The sequence below is a fragment of the Oncorhynchus mykiss genome, chromosome 13 (assembly GCF_057628025.1).
Source record: "Oncorhynchus mykiss isolate SJ-2025 chromosome 13, ASM5762802v1, whole genome shotgun sequence".
Classification (NCBI taxonomy): Eukaryota; Metazoa; Chordata; class Actinopteri; order Salmoniformes; family Salmonidae; genus Oncorhynchus; species Oncorhynchus mykiss.
The window spans coordinates 50,402,440-50,428,019 of record NC_143034.1 but is presented as its reverse complement, the minus strand read 5'-3'; the positions used below and the strand labels follow the sequence as shown (position 1 = coordinate 50,428,019).

Below are 25,580 nucleotides of genomic sequence, written 5' to 3'. Positions count from 1 at the left end.
CGGGAGACGATGCACTTCAGATCGCGGATTGTCTAAAAATGTCACACCATTTGGACTAGAGAAGCAAGCTGGGCCTCTCCTGAAAGAGGAAAGGAGTGATCTATCGTTGGGGCTTTGAATGGGAAAGACAATTATTCTGAGAGATAGCAGTGACAACGCCAGCGCCACAAGCGGTGAGCGGGAGTGAAGGGAGTTTTTGATGGGGCAGAGTGAGAGGCCATGGGGGGGCAGCCTCAATTATCAGCTTTTCTTTTCAGACTCAGCTACCTTTCAGTCAGTCAGGCTTAAGACTCCCAATTCGCTGCCAGTAATTACTACATTTACTAGAATATCCCCCCCCCCCGACCAAACGCCACAGAGTCAGTGTTTGATTAGCTGGTGCAGGGAAAGGTCAGCACGTGCCACTGGCTTTTCTCCCTGTTCTGATGCGCCACAGCGAGTGTTCTGTGGTTCCGTGTCCCGGGCTGATGGCTGGATGGTAATTGGGTCATGGAGGTGCAGTGAATAGGGAGGTGATCCTGGTAATTGTGTGTGGGATGGATACATGCAGGCAGGGACATTAGCTGCTACAGTAAGTGGTTGCATTGAGCCTGCTCCAATGGGCATGGGGCATAAGTAGGTAGCTTATACAGGATGACGGGCAGTGCCACTGTAGCAAGTGAAGCAGGATACATGGCGGCTGATTGCATTGCCATGATTGCATCTCTTTTCATGGCTTACGTCATAGCTTTTCACTGGCTGATGCAGGGTTTGACACGTGAGTTCATGACACGTGAGTGACATGATTTCCCTGATAACCCACTGAAAACTCCCACTAATAGTAACCATGGAGTTATGAGCCTATCATGTGAATCCTACCCCACATTGGTCAGTAGGAGCAGTCATCAACAGACAGCAATACAAATCTGTCATAGTCAATAACACAATTCAGACACGTTTACTGATGACTCTCCCACAACCCACCTCAGTCTACTCTGTCTACAGTAGGCCTATATACAGATACAGAGACTATTGTGGTGATGTATGCTTGTATTGGCCAGCTCTCTCCTTCACACGCCACTGTGGCAACAATGATTACAGGATACATACTTCATAGCTCAATGGAGAGGCACAGACACTCATGCATGTGCATCAGAGGAGGCTGGTGGGATGATCTATAGGAGGACGGGCTCATTTTAATGGCTGGAATGGACTAAATGGAACGGTATCACGCACATCAAACATATGGGAACCACATCTGACTGTTCCATTTAATCCATTCCAGCCATTACAATGAGCCATTCTCCTATAGCTCCTCCAACCAGCCTCTTCTAGTGTGCACACACACACACACACACACACGCGCACACATGGACACACACACGCGCACACGGACACGCACACGCACACGGACACACACGGACACACACATGGAAACGCAGACACATTCACATTCCAAACTAGGCATATCCATAAAATCTTTAAGAGAACCTTTCAGGAGGACGGTCACGTGTGCTAGCAAGGCAGAGGTCCCAAGCTCTCGCCAGGTATGGGCTGAATTGTGAGGAAGTGGTACTTGCAAAGCAAGCATGACGTCCTTTACACACGCATACGCACACATACATGGTCATTCCAAACTAGGCATATCCATAGAACCTTTCCAGTCCTCCCTCGTCTTTTACCCTGCCTCTGATGCCTCTGAGAAATTGCTGATGCAGGCTGTACATACAGTGCCTTGCGAAAGTATTCGGCCCCCTTGAAATTTGCGACCTTTTGCCACATTTCAGGCTTCAAACATAAAGATATAAAACTGTATTTTTTTGTGAAGAATCAACAACAAGTGGGACACAATCATGAAGTGGAACGACATTTAGTGGATATTTCAAACTTTTTTAACAAATCAAAAATTGAAAATTGGGCGTGCAAAATTATTCAGCCCCCTTAAGTTAATACTTTGTAGTGCCACCTTTTGCTGCGATTACAGCTGTAAGTCGCTTGGGGTATGTCTCTATCAGTTTTGCACATCGAGAGACTGACATTTTTTCCCATTCCTCCTTGCAAAACAGCTCCAGCTCAGTGAGGTTGGATGGAGAGCATTTGTGAACAGCAGTTTTCAGTTCTTTCCACAGATTCTCGATTGGATTCAGGTCTGGACTTTGACTTGGCCATTCTAACACCTGGATATGTTTATTTTTGAACCATTCCATTGTAGATTTTGCTTTATGTTTTGGATCATTGTCTTGTTGGAAGACAAATCTCTGTCCCAGTCTCAGGTCTTTTGCAGACTCCATCAGGTTTTCTTCCAGAATGGTCCTGTATTTGGCTCCATCCATCTTCCCATCAATTTTAACCATCTTCCCTGTCCCTGCTGAAGAAAAGCAGGCCCAAACCATGATGCTGCCACCACCATGTTTGACAGTGGGGATGGTGTGTTCAGGGTGATGAGCTGTGTTGCTTTTACGCCAAACATAACGTTTTGCATTGTTGCCAAAAAGTTCAATTTTGGTTTCATCTGACCAGAGCACCTTCTTCCACATGTTTGGTGTGTCTCCCAGGTGGCTTGTGGCAAACTTTAAACTACATTTTTTATGGATATCTTTAAGAAATGGCTTTCTTCTTGCCACTCTTCCATAAAGGCCAGATTTGTGCAATATACGACTGATTGTTGTCCTATGGACAGAGTCTCCCACCTCAGCTGTAGATCTCTGCAGTTCATCCAGAGTGATCATGGGCCTCTTGGCTGCATCTCTGATCAGTCTTCTCCTTGTATGAGCTGAAAGTTTAGAGGGACGGCCAGGTCTTGGTAGATTTGCAGTGGTCTGATACTCCTTCCATTTCAATATTATCGCTTGCACAGTGCTCCTTGGGATGTTTAAAGCTTGGGAAATCTTTTTGTATCCAAATCCGGCTTTAAACTTCTTCACAACAGTGTCTCGGACCTGCCTGGTGTGTTCCTTGTTCTTCATGATGCTCTCTGAGCTTTTAACGGACCTCTGAGACTATCACAGTGCAGGTGCATTTATACGGAGACTTGATTAAACACAGGTGGATTGTATTTATCATCATTAGTCATTTAGGTCAACATTGGATCATTCAGAGATCCTCACTGAACTTCTGGAGAGAGTTTGCTGCACTGAAAGTAAAGGGGCTGAATAATTTTGCACGCCCAATTTTTCAGTTTTTGATTTGTTAAAAAAGTTTGAAATATCCAATAAATGTCGTTCCACTTCCTGATTGTGTCCCACTTGTTGTTGATTCTTCACAAAAAAATACAGTTTTATATCTTTATGTTTGAAGCCTGAAATGTGGCAAAAGGTCGCAAAGTTCAAGGGGGCCGAATACTTTCGCACGGCACTGTATATACATGCATTCAATGTCTTGTCATATATCAGTTGATGCTTTGCGGTCTGCGTGTGACATGACTGCACTTCCTCTGTGGTGACATTTTGCTGCTTGCATTATTGAATGAGTTCAATATGATGTGGTTGCAGGGGTCAATGCATGATGCATGTAAGCATGGTCCCCTTGTGGTCCCTGTGTGGTTTTAAATGCCATGGTTGTTAAATAGGGATAGTTCACTATCCACTCTGTCTTAAAAACTCACCAAGCATGCCATCCTCTCTGAACTTTGGCTATATTTATGCCGTTTGAAACCGTTGCTATGGAAATGAGATCATGCTTAGTTTGGACTGATGTTGATCGTGATTTCGTAGGAAGGCAAGTAGGCCTCCATGGCTGTGATCAAATTAATGACTAGTAGGACTAGCTCCTTGCTATACTGTAGCTCCTAGCTATACTGTAGCTCTGTAGCTCCTTGCTATACTGTAGCTCCTTGCTATACTGTAGCTCATAGCTATACTGTAGCTCTGTAGCTCCTTGCTATACTGTAGCTCCTAGCTATACTGTAGCTCTGTAGCTCCTTGCTATACTGTGGCTCCTTGCTATACTGTAGCTCCTTGCTATACGGTAGCTCCTAGCTATACTGTAGCTCTGTAACTCCTAGCTATACTGTACTGTAGCTCCTTGCTATACTGTAGCTCCTAGCTATACTGTACTGTACCTCCTTGCTGTACTGTAGCTCCTTGCTATACTGTAGCTCTGTAGCTCCTTGCTATACTGTAGCTCCTTGCTATACTGTTAGCTCCTAGCTATACTGTACTGTAGCTCCTTGCTATACTGTAGCACCTAGCTATACTGTAGCTCTGTAGCTCCTTGCTATACTGTAGCTCCTAGCTATACTGTAGCTCATAGCTATACTGTAGCTATGTAGCTCCTTGCTATACTGTAGCTCCTTGCTATACTGTAGCTCCTAGCTATACTGTAGCTCTGTAGCTCCTTGCTATATGTAGCTCCTTGCTATACTGTAGCTTCTAGCTATACTGTAGCACCTAGCTATACTGTAGCTCTGTAGCTCCTTGCTATACTGTAGCTCCTTGCTATACTGTAGCTCCTAGCTATACTGTAGCTCCTAGTTATACTGTAGCTCTGTAGCTCCTTGCTATTCTGTAGCTCCTAGCTATACTGTAGCTCCTAGCTATACTGTAGCACTTAGCTATATTGTAGCTCTTAGCTATACTGTAGCTCCTAGATATACTGTAGCTCCTAGATATACTGTAGCTCCTAGATATACTGTAGCTCTTAGCTATACTCTAGCTCCTAGATATACTGTAGCTCCTTCCTATACTGTAGCTCCTTCCTATACTGTAACTCCTAGATATACTGTAGCTCCTAGATATACTGTAGCACGTAGCTCTTAGCTTTACTGTAGCTCCTAGATATACTGTAGCACTTAGCTATATTGTAGCTCTTAGCTATACTGTAGCTCCTAGATGTACTGTAGTGCCTAGATATACTGTAGCTTTTAGCTATACTGTAGCTCTTAGCTATACTGTAGCTCCTAGCTATACTGTCGCTCCTAGTTATACTGTAGCTCTGTAGCTCCTTGCTATACTGTAGCTCCTTGCTATACTGTAGCTCCTAGATATACTGTAGCACGTAGCTCTTAGCTTTACTGTAGCTCCTAGATATACTGTAGCACTTAGCTATATTGTAGCTCTTAGCTATACTGTAGCTCCTAGATGTACTGTAGTGCCTAGATATACTGTAGCTTTTAGCTATACTGTAGCTCTTAGCTATATTGTAGCTCCTAGATATACTGTAGCTCTTAGCTATACTGTAGCCCCTAGATGTACTGTAGCTCCTAGCTATACTGTAGCTCTTAGCTATAGTGTAGCTCCTTGCTATACTGTAGCTCCTAGCTATACTGTAGCACCTAGCTATACTGTAGCTCCTTCCTATACTGTAGCGCCTAGATATACTGTAGCTCTTAGCGATACTGTAGCTCCTTCCTATACTGTAGCTCCTAGATATACTGTAGCTCCTTAAAATACTGTAGCTCCTAAATATACTGTAGCTCCTAGCTATACTGTAGCTCCTAAATATACTGTAGCTCTTAGCTATACTGTAGCTCCTAGTTATACTGTAGCTCCTAGATATACTGTAGCTCCTTCCTATAATGTAGCTCCTTCCTATAATGTAGCTCCTTCCTATACTGTAGCTCCTAGATATACTGTGGCTCCTAGATATACTGTGGCACGTAGCTCTTAGCTCTACTGTAGCTCTTAGCTATACTGTAGCTCCTAGTTATACTGTAGCTCCTAGATATATTGCAGCTCCTAGATATACTGTAGCTCCTAAATATACTGTAGCTCCTAAATATACTGTAGCTCCTAGCTATACTGTAGCTCCTAAATATACTTTAGCTCTTAGCTATACTATAGCTCCTAGTTATACTGTAGCTCCTAGATATACTGTAGCTCCTTCCTATAATGTAGCTCCTTCCTATAATGTAGCTCTTAGCTCTACTGTAGCTCTTAGCTATACTGTAGCTCCTAGTTATACTGTAGCTCCTAGATATATTGCAGCTCCTAGATATACTGTAGCTCTTAGCTATACTGTAGCTCTTAGCTATACTGTAGCTCCTAGATATACTGTAGTGCCTAGATATACTGTAGCTCTTAGCTATATTGTAGCTCCTAGATATACTGTAGCTCTTAGCTATATTGTAGCTCCTAGCTATACTGTAGCACCTAGCGATACTGTAGCTCCTTCCTATACTGTGCGCCTAGATATACTGTAGCTCCTAGCTATACTGTAGCTCTTAGCTATAGTGTAGCTCCTTGCTATACTGTAGCTCCTAGATATACTGTAGCACCTAGCTATACTGTAGCTCCTTCCTATACTGTAGCGCCTAGATATACTGTAGCTCCTAGATATACTGTAGCTCTTAGCGATACTGTAGCTCCTTCCTATACTGTAGCTCCTAAATATACTGTAGCTCCTAAATATACTGTAGCTCCTAAATATACTGTAGCTCCTAAATATACTGTAGCTCTTAGCTATACTGTAGCTCCTAGTTATACTGTAGCTCCTAGATATACTGTAGCTCCTTCCTATAATGTAGCTCCTTCCTATACTGTAGCTCCTAGATATACTGTGGCTCCTAGATATACTGTGGCACATAGCTCTTAGCTCTACTGTAGCTCTTAGCTATACTGTAGCTCCTAGTTATACTGTAGCTCCTAGATATATTGCAGCTCCTAGATATACTGTAGCTCCTAAATATACTGTAGCTCCTAAATATACTGTAGCTCCTAGCTATACTGTAGCTCCTAAATATACTTTAGCTCTTAGCTATACTGTAGCTCCTAGTTATACTGTAGCTCCTAGATATACTGTAGCTCCTTCCTATAATGTAGCTCCTTCCTATAATGTAGCTCCTTCCTATAGTGTAGCTCCTAGATATACTGTGGCTCCTAGATATACTGTGGCACGTAGCTCTTAGCTCTACTGTAGCTCTTAGCTATACTGTAGCTCCTAGATATACTGTAGTGCCTAGATATACTGTAGCTCTTAGCTATATTGTAGCTCCTAGATATACTGTAGCTCTTAGCTATATTGTAGCTCCTAGCTATACTGTAGCACCTAGCGATACTGTAGCTCCTTCCTATACTGTGCGACTAGATATACTGTAGCTCCTAGCTATACTGTAGCTCTTAGCTATAGTGTAGCTCCTTGCTATACTGTAGCTCCTAGATATACTGTAGCACCTAGCTATACTGTAGCTCCTTCCTATACTGTAGCGCCTAGATATACTGTAGCTCCTAGATATACTGTAGCTCTTAGCGATACTGTAGCTCCTTCCTATACTGTAGCTCCTAAATATACTGTAGCTCCTAAATATACTGTAGCTCCTAAATATACTGTAGCTCCTAAATATACTGTAGCTCTTAGCTATACTGTAGCTCCTAGTTATACTGTAGCTCCTAGATATACTGTAGCTCCTTCCTATAATGTAGCTCCTTCCTATACTGTAGCTCCTAGATATACTGTGGCTCCTAGATATACTGTGGCACATAGCTCTTAGCTCTACTGTAGCTCTTAGCTATACTGTAGCTCCTAGTTATACTGTAGCTCCTAGATATACTGTAGCTCCTAGATATACTGTAGCTCCTAAATATACTGTAGCTCCTAAATATACTGTAGCTCCTAGCTATACTGTAGCTCCTAAATATACTTTAGCTCTTAGCTATACTGTAGCTCCTAGTTATACTGTAGCTCCTAGATATACTGTAGCTCCTTCCTATAATGTAGCTCCTTCCTATAATGTAGCTCCTTCCTATAGTGTAGCTCCTAGATATACTGTGGCTCCTAGATATACTGTGGCACGTAGCTCTTAGCTCTACTGTAGCTCTTAGCTATACTGTAGTTCCTAGTTATACTGTAGCTCCTAGATATATTGCAGCTCCTAGATATACTGTAGCTCTTAGCTTTACTGTAGCTCCTAGATATGCTGTAGCACTTAGCTATATTGTAGCTCTTAGCTATACTGTAGCTCCTAGATATACTGTAGTGCCTAGATATACTGTAGCTCTTAGCTATACTGTAGCTCTTAGCTATACTGTAGCTCCTAGATATACTGTAGTGCCTAGATATACTGTAGCTCTTAGCTATATTGTAGCTCCTAGATATACTGTAGCTCTTAGCTATATTGTAGCTCCTAGCTATACTGTAACTCTTAGCTATACTGTAGCTCTTAGCTATAGTGTAGCTCCTAGCTATACTGCAGCACCTAGCGATACTGTAGCTCCTTCCAATACTGTGCGCCTAGATATACTGTAGCTCCTAGCTATACTGTAGCTCTTAGCTATAGTGTAGCTCCTTGCTATACTGTAGCTCCTAGATATACTGTAGCACCTAGCTATACTGTAGCTCCTTCCTATACTGTAGCGCCTAGATATACTGTAGCTCCTAGATATACTGTAGCTCTTAGCGATACTGTAGCTCCTTCCTATACTGTAGCTCCTAGATATACTGTAGCTCCTAGATATACTGTAGCTCCTAAATATACTGTAGCTCCTAAATATACTGTAGCTCTTAGCTATACTGTAGCTCCTAGTTATACTGTAGCTCCTAGATATACTGTAGCTCCTTCCTATAATGTAGCTCCTTCCTATACTGTAGCTCCTAGATATACTGTGGCTCCTAGATATACTGTGGCACATAGCTCTTAGCTCTACTGTAGCTCTTAGCTATACTGTAGCTCCTAGTTATACTGTAGCTCCTAGATATATTGCAGCTCCTAGATATACTGTAGCTCCTAAATATACTGTAGCTCCTAAATATACTGTAGCTCCTAGCTATACTGTAGCTCCTAAATATACTGTAGCTCTTAGCTATACTGTAGCTCCTAGTTATACTGTAGCTCCTAGATATACTGTAGCTTCTTCCTATAATGTAGCTCATTCCTATAATGTAGCTCCTTCCTATACTGTAGCTCCTAGATATACTGTGGCTCCTAGATATACTGTGGCACGTAGCTCTTATCTCTACTGTAGCTCTTAGCTATACTGTAGCTCCTAGTTATACTGTAGCTCCTAGATATATTGCAGCTCCTAGATATACTGTAGCTCTTAGCTTTACTGTAGCTCCTAGATATGCTGTAGCACTTAGCTATATTGTAGCTCCTAGATATACTGTAGCTCTTAGCTATATTGTAGCTCCTAGCTATACTGTAGCTCTTAGCTATATTGTAGCTCCTAGCTATACTGTAACTCTTAGCTATACTGTAGCTCTTAGCTATAGTGTAGCTCGCCTAGCTCCTAGATATACTGTAGCTCCTAGCTGGGGTAATGAGTCTTGGGATGTGGCCAAATGGCCACATTTGCATTACTTTTGATCAGGGCCCATAGGGAATAGGATTCCATTTTGGACAAAGCATTGGTCTCTAGTACTGTTGCTTGGATTGAGTTTGTTTCAACAGAAGAAGTGTGAGGTGATATTCAAGCTATGACTGACAGAGAGTGGAGCTGGACAGAAGCTGTGTTTATGGTGCATGTGTAACTAGTCAATACGTGTGATTGATGCAGTTGTCGGCAGTCTAAACCGCAGCGAGGCAGTAGTGAGTGTTGTTGTCTCAGAAAGTTTATAGCTCGGGGCTCAGCAGTGCTTTGCTGCCCTCCATGGGCGATACACAGAGACCGCCATTTCTGTTGTTGGTGGGCATTCTCACAGTAGGAACTGATTAAAAATGCCCTTTATAGAAAATCGCCATGGGCAACGACTACAATGTAATTTTCCATTAGATGTGTATCACCCTATTTAGTCTTGTTGCGTGTGGGAAGACATCAAAAGACATGAGTTGGCTGTCGTGGTATGTACATTAAGTATGTATGCAGACATGTATTGGAGGATGTAGATGTGAGAGAATATGGCTAATATCATTAATGAGAGTTTTAGAGCTCTGGACAGAAATAGAAGGAATGAGAGGCCTACAGGACACAAGCCGAATACAGGGATGTGATGCCATTTCACCATTGCCACAGGGCAGAGAGAGACAGGGAGGGAGAGAGGGAGGGAGCGAGAGGGGAGATTGCCTGATGACTCAAATATAATTATTCCTCTGCTCTGTGTTTGCTACATACTGTACTCCAGTCTGAGACTGCCATGGTTGAAGCCGTTTGTGCTGACGTCAAAATCAGGGGTGTTGTACAAACCAAAGTCCTCAGCGATTGGATCATCTCTTACCAGAGTATCAAAGCCAAAGACACATTTTCCAAACGTCGCTTTACCCATGTGTGTTCTGGCTCTGACTCAATCCACCGGTTTATGGGACCAATCAGAACGGTTAAAATGTGTTTGCGTTCTAGAAATTGTCAGTGGTGGTGGCGTTTGGCCTAGCAAGAAGTTTGGGTAGCCAGGCAAGGGGGGGAGGGAGCAAGAGAGAGAAGGAGAGAGCGAAAGGTCAGTAGAGAAAGATAACATCTGGGAAAAATATAGAGAAAGAAAGAAGAGAGATCGAGAGAAGGAGAGTACAAGAAATGGAGGAGAGTAGAGAAATAGAGAGAAAATGAGTAGAGTAGAGAAATGGAGAGAACGGGAGGAGAGGAGAGAAATGGAGAGTAGAGAATTGGAGAGAAAGGGAGAAGGAGAGTAGAGAAATGGAGAGAAAGGTAAAAGGAGGTAAAATGTCAGATTGGCTTTACGTTACATTTAGAATACTTTTTTATCCAGAGCCACTGACAGTTAGTGCATTCATGTTAAGATACATTCATGTTAAGATACATTCATGTTAAGATAGCTTGATGGGACAACCAAGCACAGTCATAGTACATTTGTACTCAATCAAGTAGCTATCAGTAGAGATGGGTGGGATGGGCTGTCGGGTGCAAGTGTTATTTTACAAAAGGCACTGGGGGGATTATTTTAAGATGCCCTTTGAAGAGGTAGGGTTTCAAATGTTTTATGTTTTTGGGAGATGGGCAGGGACTCTCAGGAGGAAGCTGGTTCCACCATTGGGGTGCCAGGACAGAGAAGAGCTTGAACTGGGCAGCCCAGCCAACAGCGAGTTGCAGTAGTCCAGACGGGAGACAATATTTGCTTAAAGCTTGTCTGATCATAAAAGTGCCAACTTTAGTCTAACAGTGGGTTTACTGAAATGCATAGATTCTCCTCTAGTAGATATGGCAGATGTTATTGTGTTCCCAGTAAATCTTGCTTTCGCCAATACTGTCTCTAGTTCATCTTGCGTATCTGTTTTACAAACTAGAGATCAGTAGAGATTTGATAGATCAGTTCTGTAGAAACATGTACTAGTATCACAAGGTGAGATACTGTATGGTTGTCAGTGGTGATACATCCGTCACTTTATTTACATCATCTCTTTAAACCTCTGCTGCCATCCGGTGGCCATTGACGCTAACACATGTATGATGTGTTGCTTAAACATGCTGTATTACACACAATACATAACCCCAAAAATAGTGAGCCCCAAAAATAGTGAGCCAACATGCTTTCAGCACTTTTATTTCCATTATTGATCAAAACTAATTTTATCATGCTCTCTCCTCTCTCTCTGCAGCCAGTGGAGGCTCCTCAGAGGAGGAAGGGGAGGACCATCCTCCTCAGTGAATTTCAGAAAAATGTAAAGTGAAACATTACAAAAGTTTAACTTTTTTGATAAAAATATATTAAAATATATTCACCAAATAATTTATTAAAACAAACTGTTTAGTAATGAAGGTCTACAGTAGCCTCAGCAGGGCTTTGTAGGGTAGCACCATGGTGTAGCCGGAGGACGGCTAGCTTCTGTCCTCCTCCGGGTACATTGACTTCAATAGGAAACCTAGGATGCTCATGGTTCTCATCCCTTTCCATAGACTTACACAGTAATTATGATAACTTCCGGAGGACATCCTTCAACGTATCAGAACTCTTGCAGCATGAACTGATATGTTGTCCACCCAATCAAAGGATCAGAGAATTAATCTAGTACTGAAAGCATAAGCTACAGCTAGGTAGCAGTGCAGTCCATAACATTCACCCAAAGAGAGAGAAAGACAATAGTTGAACAGTTTAACAAATTAATTTATTCTAAAATTAAGGAGAAGCAAAAGAGAGACTTATTTTTTAGTATATATTTTTTACTTTCACTTTCACTGACTTAGCTAGCGAATGCTAGTTTAGCCTACTCAAACACCCGGGTCAAACAAGGGGATGCTATGTTAGCTAGCTGGCTATGGCTTTCCAACAATGGAACTCTTCTAAGAGTTGCCACCGGGACCCCCAAGTTTAACTGCTAAACTGCTTGCTGTACACTGTACTGTATGATTGTAGCGGGTTTACTAACGAGTTAGTTCCAGTAGCTATGTTGACTATGACATTAATATGGTGACAATGATGTAGGCTGTGTGTAGCGGTTATGGTAGGAACGTTTGGCTTGTAAAGGTTTTTTTCGCCTGTTCACAGACAACTGTTGTATTGTGCACTGAAGTCCACAAGCGAAGGGAAAAGGTGAGAGGAGGAGAGAAGGAATTATACTGAACAAAAATATAAATGCAACATGTAAAGTGTTGGTCCCATGTTTCATGAGCTGAAATAAAAGATCCCCAAAATTTCAGACAAGCACAAAAAGCTTATTTCTCTCAAATGTTATGCGCAAACTTGTTTACATCCCTGTTAGTGAGCTTTTCTCCTTTGCCAAGATAATCCAAAGCCACTCTCAAATGTGTAGTTTTGCCAAACAACACAATACCATCGATTTCTTAAGTTTTGAGGGTGAGTGTAATTGGCCTGCTGACTGCAGGAATGTCCACCAGAGCTGTTGCCAGATAATTGAAGGTTCATTTCTCTACCACAAGCCGCCTGCAACATTGTTTTATGGAATTTGGCAGTACGTCCAACTGGCCTCACAACCTTAGACCACATGTAACCAGTCCAGCCCAGGACCTCCACATCCGGCTTCTTCACCTGTGGGATTGTCTGAGATCAGTCACCCGGACAGCTGATGAAACTGTGCATTTCCACAACCAAAGAATTTCTGCACAAACTGTCAGAAACTGTATGCTCGTCATCCTCACCAGGGTGTTGACCTGACTGGAGTTCAGCGTTGTAACCGACTTCCGTGGGCAAATGCTCACCTTCAATGGCAGCTGGCATGCTGGAAAAGTGTGCTGTACACAGATTCATCCTGGGTTTCAACTATACCGCCAGAAGGCAGACAGCGTGTGGGCGAGTGGTTTGCTGATGTCAACGTTGTGAACAGAGTGCCCCATGGTGGTGTTGGGGTTACGGTGTGGGCAGGCATAAGCTACGGACAACGGACACAATTGCATTTTATTGATTTGAATGCACAGATATACCTTGACGAGATCCTGAGGCCCATTGTCGTGCCATTCATTTGCCGCCATTTCAGCAGGATTATGCACGGCCCCATGTTGGAAGGAGCTGTACACAATTCCTGGAAGATGAAACATGCCCCAGTTTTTCCATGGCCTGCATACTCACCAGACATGTCACCCATTGAGCATGTTTGGGAATGCTGTGGATCGACGTGTTCCATTTCCCGCCAATATCCAGCAAGAAGAAGAAATGGCAGCAGTTTTACGGGCGCCTAACCAATTTATTTATTTATTTATTTAACTTATTTTGTACATATTGTTTCTGCAACCGTATCTTACGGCAGAAAAGAGCTGCTGGATATCAGGACAGCTGTCATGGCCCTTTTTGGAATGAGGATCGGACCAAAGCGCAGCGTGGTAAGTGTTCATGATATTTTACTACTCAAAAAACACTCGAACAAAATAACAAAATGAAAGGGGGAAAAAAACTTCTGTCAGGTGCTGACACTAAACAGAAACTAACTACACACAAAACACAGGTGGGAAAAATGCTGCCTAAGTATGATTCCCAATCAGAGACAACGATAGACAGCTGCCTCTGATTGGGAACAACACTCGGCCAAAAAAAAGAAATAGAAAACAAAGAAATAAAGAACCTAGAATGCCCACCCTAGTCACACCCTGGCCTAACCAAAATAGAGAATAAAAGCCTCTCTATGATCAGGGCGTGACAACAGAGATCACTCACCTCGGATTAGAAGAAGATTTTTTTCAACAACAAGCAAGAATCACATGATATTCTCCAAACCAAAGAGTTATTCACAAGAGGAAGCGACGCAGGTACAGAGGACGAAGAGCCAGATGCCTCTTCAGGACCCGCAGAAGACGAGTAGGAAAGCTGCCGTTACCGTCAATATTACTCGCCAACATACAATCATTGGACAATAAATTAGACACGGTACGATCATGAATATCCTACCAACAAGACATTAAAAACTGTAATATCCTATGTTTCACGGAATCGTGGCTGAATGACGACATGGATATTCAGCTAGCGGGATATACGCTGCACCGGCAGGATAGAACAGCACACTCCGGTAAAACGAGGGTTGGGCGGTCTGTGCATATTTGTAAACAACAGCTGGTGCACGAAATCTAAGGAAGTTTCTAGATTTTGCTCGCCTGAAGTAGAGGATATTGTGATAAATTGCAGGACACACTACTCGCCTCCACAAACAGATGCTGGCACGAAGACCGCACTCAGTCAGCTGTGTAAGGAAATAAGCAAACAGGAACCCACTCACCCAGTGGCGGCGCTCCTAGTGGCCGGAGACTTTAATGCAGGGAAACTTAAATCAGTTCTACCAAATCTCTATCAACATGTTAAATGTGCAACCAAAGGGAAAACAATTCTAGATCACCTATACTTCACACACAAAGTCGCGTACAAAGCTCTCCCTCCCCTCCATTTGGTAAATCTGACCACAACTCTATCCTCCTGATTCCTGCTTACAAGCAAAAATTTAATCAGGAAGCACCAGTGACTCGGTCTATAAAAAAAGTGGTCAGATGAAGCAGATGCTAAACTACAGGACTGTTTTGCTATCACAGACTGGAACATGTTCCGGGACTCTTCAGATGACATTGAGGAATACACCACATCAGTCACTGGCTTTATCAATAAGTACATCGAGGACGTTGCCCTCACAGTGACTGTACGTACATACCCCAACCAGAAGCCATGGATTACAGGCAACATTCGCACTGAGCTAAAGGGTAGAGCTGCCGCTTTCAAGGTGCGGGACTCTAACCCGGAAACTTACAACAAATCCCGCTATGCCCTGCGACGAACCATCAAACAGGCAAAGCGTCAATACAGGGCTAAGATTGAATCATACTACACCTGCTCCGACGCTCTTCGGATGTGGCAGGGCTTGCAAACTATTACAGACTACAAAGGGAAGCACAGCCATGAGCTGCCCAGTGACACGAGCCTACCAGACGAGCTAAATCACTTCTATGCTCGCTTCGAGGAAAGCAACACTGAGGCATGCATGAGAGCATCAGCTGTTCCGGACGACTGTGTAATCACGCTCTCCGTAGCCGACATGAGTAAGACCTTGAAACAGGTCAACGTACACAAGGCTGCGGGGCCAGACGGTTTAACAGGACGGGTGCTCCAGGCATGTGCTGACCAACTGGCAGGTGTCTTCACTGACATTTTCAACATGTCCCTGATTGAGTCTGCAATACCAACATGTTTCAAGCAGACCACCATAGTCCCTGAGCCCAAGAACATAAAGGAAACCTGCCTAAATGACTACAGACCCGTAGCACTCATGTCCGTAGCCATGAAGTGCTTTGAAATGCTGGTAATGGCTCACATCAACACCATTATCCCAGAAACCCTAGACCACATATGTCAGAGTCAAGGCCCGCGGGCCACATCCGGCCCGCAAGAAGGTTTTTTACGGCCCCTGGGATGATCTTGATTTATTATTAGAACCGGCCCGCAGCAAGCCGGCAGCCCGCAGATCTTTTACACGCACCAATACTACATTTCCCACAATGCAAAGGTGACGCACCGAGCAGTAGGCTGCTTCATTTCAATATTTATTGGCACAGCAGTCGTCAGCATCACAGTAAAATTAACTTTCAGATACCCATCAAAAATGGCAAAACGGAAGGTGGATACTGAGAACCGGGGGTTTCAAACAAGGTGGGAGTCGGAGTATATGTTCACGAAGGTAGCTGGAAAACCTGTGTGTCTTCTGTGTGGAGAAAGTGTGGCGGTACTGAAAGAGTATAATCTGAGACGACATTATGAAACGAAACACGCGGACAAAAACAAGAATATGGACATGGAACAAAGGCTACAAAAGGCAGAGGAATTAAAACGAGGCCTCAAATCTCGACAGGCTCTGTTCAAAAAAGCCAAATCACAAGGCCAGGCTGCTGTCAAGGCCAGTTTTATTTTGGCAGAAGAGATCGCTAAATCAGCCCGGCCATTTACGGAGGGGGATTTCATCAAAAACTGCATGATTAAAGTTTGTGACGAAGTTTGCCCAGAAAAAAGGCAACTCTTTTTAAATGTGAGTCTGAGCAGAAACACCATTGCCGAGAGAGTAGACCAGTTGTCCATCAATCTAAAAGAGCAGCTTGTGAAAAAGGGAAAAGATTTTATTGCATATTCCTTGGCTGTGGATGAGAGCACCGACATTTCTGACATTGCCCAGTTGTCAATTTTCATCCGCGGAGTGGACTCCAGCCTAAGCGTGACAGAGGAGTTTTTGGCTTTACGTCCTATGCATGGCACAACTACGGGGCATGATTTGTATGAAGAGGTGTCAAGATGTGTAAATGAGATGGAGCTGCCTTGGGAAAAACTCGTGGGTTTGACAACCGACGGAGCACCTGCGATGTGTGGACACAGGAGCGGACTGGTGGCGAAGATACGGGAAAAGATGCAAGAGGAAAACGCGACAGGTGAGCTGACAGCTTATCATTGTATCATACACCAGGAAGCGTTGTGCGGTAAAGCCTTGAAAATGGAGCATGTAATGAGCATCATCACGCGCACAGTTAACTTTATCAGAGCCAAAGGTTTGAATCACCGCCAGTTCAAGGCATTTCTGACGGAGTTAGAAACGGAGCATGGTGATTTGCCTTATCACACAGAGGTGCGATGGCTAAGCCAGGGAAAGGTGCTTCAAAGATGTTTCGAGCTTCGTGAGGAGATTTGTCTATTCTTGGACAGCAAAGGGAAAGACACAACACAACTCCGAGACGAAATGTTTCTGTGTGAAATGGCTTTTCTGTGTGACATTACGAGTCATCTGAATGCAATAAACTTGCAGTTGCAGGGTCGGGATCGTGTCATCTCTGATATGTACAGTACAGTGAAGGCATTTAAAACCAAACTGACTCTGTGGGAGACGCAGATGCGGAAAGAAAATTTGAGCCACTTTCCCAGCTGCCAGACCATGAAAGAGAAGCTCTCTACCAGTGCGTTCCCGAGCACACAGTTGGCTGATAAAATAGGTATGCTTACCACTGACTTTCGACGCCGATTTGCTGACTTTGAAGCACAAAAAAGCAGGTTGGAACTGCTCGGTAACCCATTTGCTGTTGACGTGGAAAGCTCACCACCAAACCTCCAAATGGAGTTGATTGACCTCCAATGCAATGATGCACTGAGGGAAAAATATGCGGCAGTGGGTGCTGCGGAGTTTGCCCGTTTCCTCCCCGGCACAATGCCCCAGCTGCGCATCCAGGCTGCTCAAACGTTGTCTATGTTTGGCAGCACATACCTGTGTGAACAACTGTTTTCTTTGATGAACCTGAACAAAACATCACACAGAAGTCGACTTACTGCTGAACACCTCCACTCAATTCTGAGGATTTCTTCAGCTCAGAGCCTTACCCCGAACATTGATGAACTTGTGGAAAAGATGGGACACCACCAAGTATCACCCTCAACCTCAAACAAGTGAACATTACTGTGCAATCACATATTTAGAGTTTTTACTCAGTTCAAGTTTAAAAGTTAAAATTTAATATTTGTTTTCACTGCATGTTACTTCTCCTTAAACAAAGTGTTGTTTTTGATTAATAGATTTTTGCACTTTATTTTTTTGTATTTCAATCCAATTATATTTTAAAAATATTTCAGTTGAGTGGATGATAGAAAATTGCTATTATTGTTTTTTCTTTGAAGTAAATTTAGCCCACTTTTGCTAAAATAGAAAATATAGTCTACTGATGGTGCCTTGAATACCGGTTTCTTTCATTTAATGTTCATGTTATGGGGATATTTATATAAAGGAAATGTGTCTTTTGTGTCTGTTGAAAATTAAAGATTACTGACAGAGCCATAAGAAAATATTGCTTTATTTATCTGATCATATTGTAATATATTTGTTAGGTTTTCAGTAGGTTCAATTAGGTTCACTAGACTATATGCGTCATTTAAAAAATTTTCAATGAACATTCGAACAGTCCGGCCCTCGTCTTGTAGCTGATTTTTTTATTTGGCCCTCCGTCCATTTGACTTTGACACCCCTGCCCTAGACCCAATCGAATTTGCATACAGCCCAAACAGATCCACAGATGATGCAATCTCTATTGCACTCCACACTGCCCTTTCCCACCTGGACAAAAGGAACAGCTACAGTGCCTTGCGAAAGTATTCGGCCCCCTTGAACTTTGCGACCTTTTGCCACATTTCAGGCTTCAAACATAAAGATATGAAACTGTATTTTTTTGTGAAGAATCAACAACAAGTGGAACACAATCATGAAGTGGAACGACATTTATTGGATACTTCAAACTTTTTTAACAAATCAAAAACTGAAGAATTGGGCGTGCAAAATTATTCAGCCCCTTTACTTTCAGTGCAGCAAACTCTCTCCAGAAGTTCAGTGAGGATCTCTGAATGATCCAATGTTGACCTAAATGACTAATGATGATAAATACAATCCACCTGTGTGTAATCAAGTCTCCGTATAAATGCACCTGCACTGTGATAGTCTCAGAGGTCCGTTAAAAGCGCAGAGAGCATCATGAAGAACAAGAAACACACCAGGCAGGTCCGAGACACTGTTGTGAAGAAGTTTAAAGCTGGATGTGGATACAACATTTTTTCCCAAGCTTTAAACATCCCAAGGAGCACTGTGCAAGCGATAATATTGAAATGGAAGGAGTATCAGACCACTGCAAATCTACCAAGACCTGGCTGTCCCTCTAAACTTTCAGCTCATACAAGGAGAAGACTGATCAGAGATGCAGCCAAGAGGCCCATGATCACTCTGGATGAACTGCAGAGATCTACAGCTGAGGTGGGAGACTCTGTCCATAGGACAACAATCAGTCGTATATTGCACAAATCTGGCCTTTATGGAAGAGTGGCAAGAAGAAAGCCATTTCTTAAAGATATCCATAAAAAGTGTCGGTTAAAGTTTGCCACAAGCCACCTGGGAGACACACCAAACATGTGGAAGAAGGTGCTCTGGTCAGATGAAACCAAAATTGAACTTTTTGGCAACAATGCAAAACGTTATGTTTGGCGTAAAAGCAACACAGCTCATCACCCTGAACACACCATCTCCACTGTCAAACATGGTGGTGGCAGCATCATGGTTTGGGCCTGCTTTTCTTCAGCAGGGACAGGGAAGATGGTTAAAATTGATGGGAAGATGGATGGAGCCAAATACAGGACCATTCTGGAAGAAAACCTGATGGAGTCTGCAAAAGACCTGAGACTGGGACGGAGATTTGTCTTCCAACAAGACAATGATCCAAAACATAAAGCAAAATCTACAATGGAATGGTTCAAAAATAAACATATCCAGGTGTTAGAATGGCCAAGTCAAAGTCCAGACCTGAATCCAATCGAGAATCTGTGGAAAGAACTGAAAATTGCTGTTCACAAATGCTCTCCATCCAACCTCACTGAGCTCGAGCTGTTTTGCAAGGAGGAATGGGAAAAAATGTCAGTCTCTCGATGTGCAAAACTGATAGAGACATACCCCAAGCGACTTACAGCTGTAATCGCAGCAAAAGGTGGCGCTACAAAGTATTAACTTAAGGGGGCTAAATCATTTTGCACGCCCAATTTTTCCGTTTTTGATTTGTTAAAAAAGTTTGAAATATCCAATAAATGTCGTTCCACTTCATGATTGTGACCCACTTGTTGTTGATTCTTCACAAAAAAATACAGTTTTATATCTTTGTTTGAAGCCTGAAATGTGGCAAAAGGTCGCAAAGTTCAAGGGGGCCGAATACTTTCGCAAGGCACTGCATGTGAGAATGCTATTCATTGACTACAGCTCAGCGTTCAACACCATAGTACCCTCAAAGCTCATCACTAAGCTAAGGAACCTGGGACTAAACACCTCCCTCTGTAACTGGATCCTGGACATCCTGACGGGCCGCCCCCAGGTGGTGAGGGTAGGTGGTGGTGAGGTGGTGAGGGTAGGACCGAGCACGCTCCCATTCTCATCGACGGGGCTGTAGTTGGACAGGTTGAGAGCTTCAAGTTCCTTGGTGTCCCCATCAACAACATACTAGAATGGTCCAAACACACCAAGACAGTCGTGAAGAGGGCACGACAAAGCCTATTCCCCCTCAGGACACTAAAAAGATTTGGCATGGGTCCTGTGATCCTGAAAAGATTCTACAGCTGCAACATCGAGAGCATCCTGACCGGTTGCATCACTGCCTGGTACGGCAATTGCTCTGCCTCCGACCGCAAGGCACTTCAGAGGGTAGTGCGTACGGCCCAGTACATCACTGGGGCTAAGCTGCCTGCCATCCAGGACCTCTACACCAGGCGGTGTCAGAGGAAGGCCCTAAAAATTGTCAAAGACCCCAGCCACGCCAGTCATAGACTGTTCTCTCTACTACCGCATGGCAAGCGGTTCCGGAGTGCCAAGTCTAAGACAAAAAGGCTTCTCAACAGATTTTACCCCCAGGCCATAAGAATCCTGAACAGGTAACCAAACGGCATGAGGGACAAGGTGGTCACACCAGATACTGACTGGTTTTCTGATCCACGCCCCTACCTTTTTTTTTTAAAGGTATCTGTGACCAACAGATGCATATCTGTATTCTCAGTCATGTGAAATCCATAGATTAGAGCCTAATGAATTTATTTCAATTGACTGATTTCAATGTATGAACTGTAACTCAGTAAAATCTTTGATATTGTTGCATGTTGCATTTTATATTTTTGTTCAGAGTATATATAGGCTACATCGAGCTAAGGGATCATGCGGTTTATATGTGGCTGTTAATTCTGTGTTTGCATGTGATCAGGGGTGTATTCATTCTGCCGATTCTGTTGAAAAGCCTTTCTTAAACAGAAACAAAACGGAAAGAAACGGGGATAAACATACCTGAATATGTCCAATAGAAACTCTCGTCTGCAACTACTATTGGACTCATTTTTACAACCTAGATCAGCTAGATGCAGGCAAGAGTGTGCATGGCGGTATTGAATGTGTCACTGTCTGTCACCTTCATTACTCTGATTTCTCTGGACCTGTGCGCCTACATGTAGTAGCCTAAGCCTATCCATGTTACATTGAGCAGGGTGAAGTATGAATGACAGTTATCCAATATGCTGTAATAGAAATAAGGCCACGCTCATAAAAACATTGAAATAAAGTCCTCCCTCATCATAAATGGCATCTACCGCCACTGTCTGCACATGGTGAGCAATATTTTTGTAACATCAAAGCACAATATCGAATCACATGCATATCGTGTCGGCACCTAAGTAATAATCATTTAATGGGTGCTTAGTCTTGTTCCACACATGTTCAAGTGTGTATTATACACATGTATGAAATGGAAATGTGATTATTGCATTTCCCGCTCTCCCTGAGATAGTGGGTTCATAGCCATTATCAACGGCAACATTGGAAAGGTAAGGATTGAGTGCCTTTCTCAAGGGCACATCAACAGATGTTTTACCTCGTCGGCTCAGGGATTTGAACTAGCGACCGTTGGGTTACAGGCCCAACACTCTAACATCTAGGCTACCTGCCAACGTATCAGGACAATATCGTTTTGTGAGGTCCCTGGCAATTCAGAGTCCACTCGTACTCAGGTTCAACTAGACTAGGGGTATTTCTGTCTGCTTTGCTGTGATCTTTTACTCTTTCATATCCAGGGTAAGGCAAGGATCCTGCAGGGATGTGTGTGTGTGTGTGTGTGTGTTTGTGTGTGTGTGTGATCTGTGAATAGTCTATCTACATGTATGAATGCATCATACGACAGCCTAGAAGGGAAAGCATAGAAAATACAGAACCATTACAACAGATGATTGTAAAGAGAGGATGTATGACTAAATTATTCCTTGACATGCCATCATGATACTAAACTGTGACAATCGTGTGTCACCACCATCGGGTAAACGCCGGCGAGGCAGTAATTGCCAAAGGCTGATTGGCCTCAAGCGAATGAATGTGAGCTGAACAGCTGTAATGCTCCTACTGACCACTTGAGGGAAGCCTTGTCACTGCAATAGGCTGGAGAGGCAGAGTGGAAGAGAGAGAGAGCCAGCAGGTGAGCTGAGGAGGCCTGACATGTCTTGGATAGAGCTCAGCAAGCTGTCTCCTCTCATAACATGTCAACCCATGGCCCTACACAGAAAGCCCCATATCACTCACCATCTCCCCAGCCCCTGCCCAGTGTCGGTATCTGGGTAGGAGAGGCTTGTCTGACAATATCAATCAGTCACCATACACAAAGAGGAGAGGGGATGACATGGGCATACTGTCACACCCAGGCAGTCTGTCATCATTATGAGTGGCTGCTGTTTTAGAGGGTCATTTGATGCTGACGCAATATCCCTACAGGGTAAACTGACACCATCTTCTATGGGCAGAGTAAGCAGAAGGTCTGAAACATGACACTATTGCCTGGTTCAAGAAACACTTTCACAAGAACAAGAGAAAGTAATGATGATAACAACCACCACCTGATGACGACGATGATAATCAACTGCTTTGCACATACTCACTCCACCACCCCCACTCTGTAGCATCCACCTGGGTGATGCACGACATGGCAGCCATTTTGCTCCATGAAAAGCCTATTAATTCCCACTTCATTTCACAGTCAGATCCATTAGGCTTCCAATTTTCTCCACTTCTATAATTACCTTCCTATTATTGATTAACTTTCTATTTCATCAACTCGTTTAGTTAGTTAGGTCCACACTGAAAGCTCCTCGCATGGCCAGTACTTTGAGAGAGGGGGTTCATTCAGCTTGAGTTAAAAGATAGCTGTGTGTGTGTGTGTGTGGTGGCGAGCGGGGCTGTAGCGGTTGAGTGTGCATATTACAGGGTGATTAAGGAGGAGTCAGGAAGCAGGGTAACTGATGGGCTTTCAGGAGAAGAGGAGAGGAGAGGAGGAGAAGAGGAGCTGTGGGCTGGAACACCTCGTTCCTCTTCCTCATTAATACCCATCCCACACAGCCTGCCTACTCACTCCTCCTCTTCCTCATTATACCCTCACCATGCAGCCTGCTCCTTCTCCTCCTCTCCCTCTTCTTCCTCTCCCTCATATTCCTCATTAAGACCCACCCTGATTGCATCTTCCTCCTCCTCCTCCTCCTCCTCCTCCAGTCCATCTGAGTAGAGAGGGGGTGTGTATGAGGTGATTTTTCTGAACAGGCTGCAGGCTAGCTGTGAGTTGGACAGAGTAGTGGAACCCAACACAGTCATGGTGTTGAACACTGAATGTCCTGTCCTGTCTTGTCTGCACTCATCTACATACCCTTGCAGCCTCCCTCACAGTCTCATCGTCTCTCTCTGTGACTGTGTGCTTTTCAATGAACACACTAAAGAGTCAGGAGAGAACTGCGACAGAAGGCGTGAAAGAGAGGGAGAGACTGAAAATAAAGGAGGGACGTAAGCATGTAAAGAAAGGCTGGAGTAAGGGAGGAGACGCTGACAGCCAGGGAGTAGAGGGAGGCAGCCAGGGAGGGGACGAGAGAGAGGGAGGCAGCCAGGGAGGAGAGAGAGAGAGGGAGGCAGCCAGGGAGGAGAGAGAGAGAGGGAGGCAGCCAGGGATGAGAGAGAGAGAGGGAGGCAGCCAGGGAGGGGATGAGAGAGGGAGGCAGCCAATGCGCAGCTCTGCATCTTGAGAGAGAGCGAGTGAGGGAGAGAGAGGCTCTGGCAGGCAGTTGCTCTCAAACGGATAGACCCAGTGTGATGCTGCTGCTGGATGTGAGCTCCTGTCCTCCTCTGCCCCGCTCTCTGGTTCTAGCTCTAGCTGACTGATTGACTAAGCCTGGGTCTGTGGTTTTCAGAGCTGCTCTAGTTTTTTCCCTGGGCTGAGCAGAGAGCCACCGTGCTGGGGCTGTGTCTCTGGCTAACTGCCTGTCCTCCTGGTTCTCTGCTCCTGCCTGGCTGACTAACTGGTCCCGGTGCAGGCAGAGTGGGGTGGAAGTGTGCAGGGCAGAGGGGCGGTAGGGGCTGAGGAGCGAGGAGCGGTGTGGAGGTGGGGGGACAGGCGAAATGAGCGTGCCGCTGCTGAAGATTGGGGCGGTGCTCAGCACCATGGCCATGGTGACCAACTGGATGTCCCAGACACTGCCCTCTCTGGTGGGACTCAACGGGACCACCGTCTCCCGAGGGGGCACCTCCGAGAGGATCGTCAGCGTGCGTACAGTAGACGGCTCTTTTCCCATCCTTTCTACCTGTCTGCTGGGTGGATGAGTTGGAGACCGGGAGAGGGGTCTCAGAGCGGTAGGGTGGTTGAAGTAGGGTTGGTGGGGGTGGAGACCGGGAGAGGGGTCTCAGAGCGATAGGGTGGTTGAAGTGGGGTTGGGGGGTGGGTATCGGAGAGGGTCTGTCTGCTGGGTGGATGAGTTGGAGACCGGGAGAAGGGTCTCAGAGCAGTATGGTGGTTGAAGTGGGGTTGGTGGGGGTGGAGACCGGGAGAGGGGTCTCAGAGCGATAGGGTGGTTGAAGTGGGGTTGGGGGGTGGGTATCGGAGAGGGTCTGTCTCACGGGGGCGGCGCTAAGAGAAATGGTAGAGGATGAAAGCGGTGCATGTGAGAGCGATGCTGCTGGGAGTCAGACGAAGTGGGAATGATGTTCAGGGTCTTGTGTGAGTGATGCTCCCAGGGAACTGATCCAGAATGATTTTGCTGTGTTGATTGCTGGGAGGAGATGGAGAATCAGGGGAGAACTGCCCTGCTGGTAAATCCTCTGTGTGCTGTGGGTGATCAGAGCTGGGATACTGCTGCTGTAGTGAGGGATGAGGATGTTGACTGATATGTCAGAGAGCTGGATGGTGTAACTGATGATATGCCAACTCTGAGGTGATGATGAAGATGATGATGATGAGGGGAGATTTGGGCTCCAGCTCCTACACACCCTATTCCAGTTGGATGCGTATCTCGTTCCCCCATCTCTCTTTCCTTCGTCCCCGGTGTCAAAATCCACCGACTCTGTAAAGGTGTATGCGTTCAGAATCCAAGCCAGGGACCTTCATTTTGTTATCTCCTTGAAAGGTACATTATGTTGGGTCTCATGTGAGGAGCGTGTTAAAAGATTGAGATGTGAAGGTTTGTGTAGCTTGTTGTGGATGTACACCTGTGTACACTGTGATGCATGTGTGGTGTGACTGTGCATATGGGTGCTCCATATGGATGAGATGAGAGGTGTTGAGAAGTGTCAAGCAGAGGAATGAATCTGTCATGTTCAGGATCATTAGTAGCGAGTGATAGCCTTTGGTTCTTTCCTGAGTTTATTTTCATGGCATCTGCTCCCTTATTAAACGCCCAGCCCTGATGAAATGTGTGTCCAGCACTGTCCATCTGTGTGTGTCCAACTCTGTCCGTGTGTGTGTGTCCAGCTCTGTCCGTGTGTGTGTGTCCAGCACTGTCCATCTGTGTGTGTCCAGCTC

General features: G+C 44.5%; 1 protein-coding gene across 2 annotated transcripts in view; it reads left to right on the top strand.

Moving 5' to 3' along the window:
* Positions 1 to 25,580, top strand: part of LOC110485175 (noelin-2) — a 118,053-nt gene that overhangs the window by 35,753 nt on the left and 56,720 nt on the right. Inside the window, exon 1 of one of the 2 annotated variants that reach the window (XM_036941101.2) lies at positions 23,611 to 24,328. The exons of the other annotated variant lie outside the window; for it this stretch is intronic. Coding sequence (XP_036796996.1) covers positions 24,185 to 24,328 — 144 coding nt within the window. The 5' untranslated portion in view covers positions 23,611 to 24,184. Of the gene's footprint in view, positions 1 to 23,610; positions 24,329 to 25,580 lie in introns of those variants that run through there. 2 annotated transcript variants of the gene reach the window in all.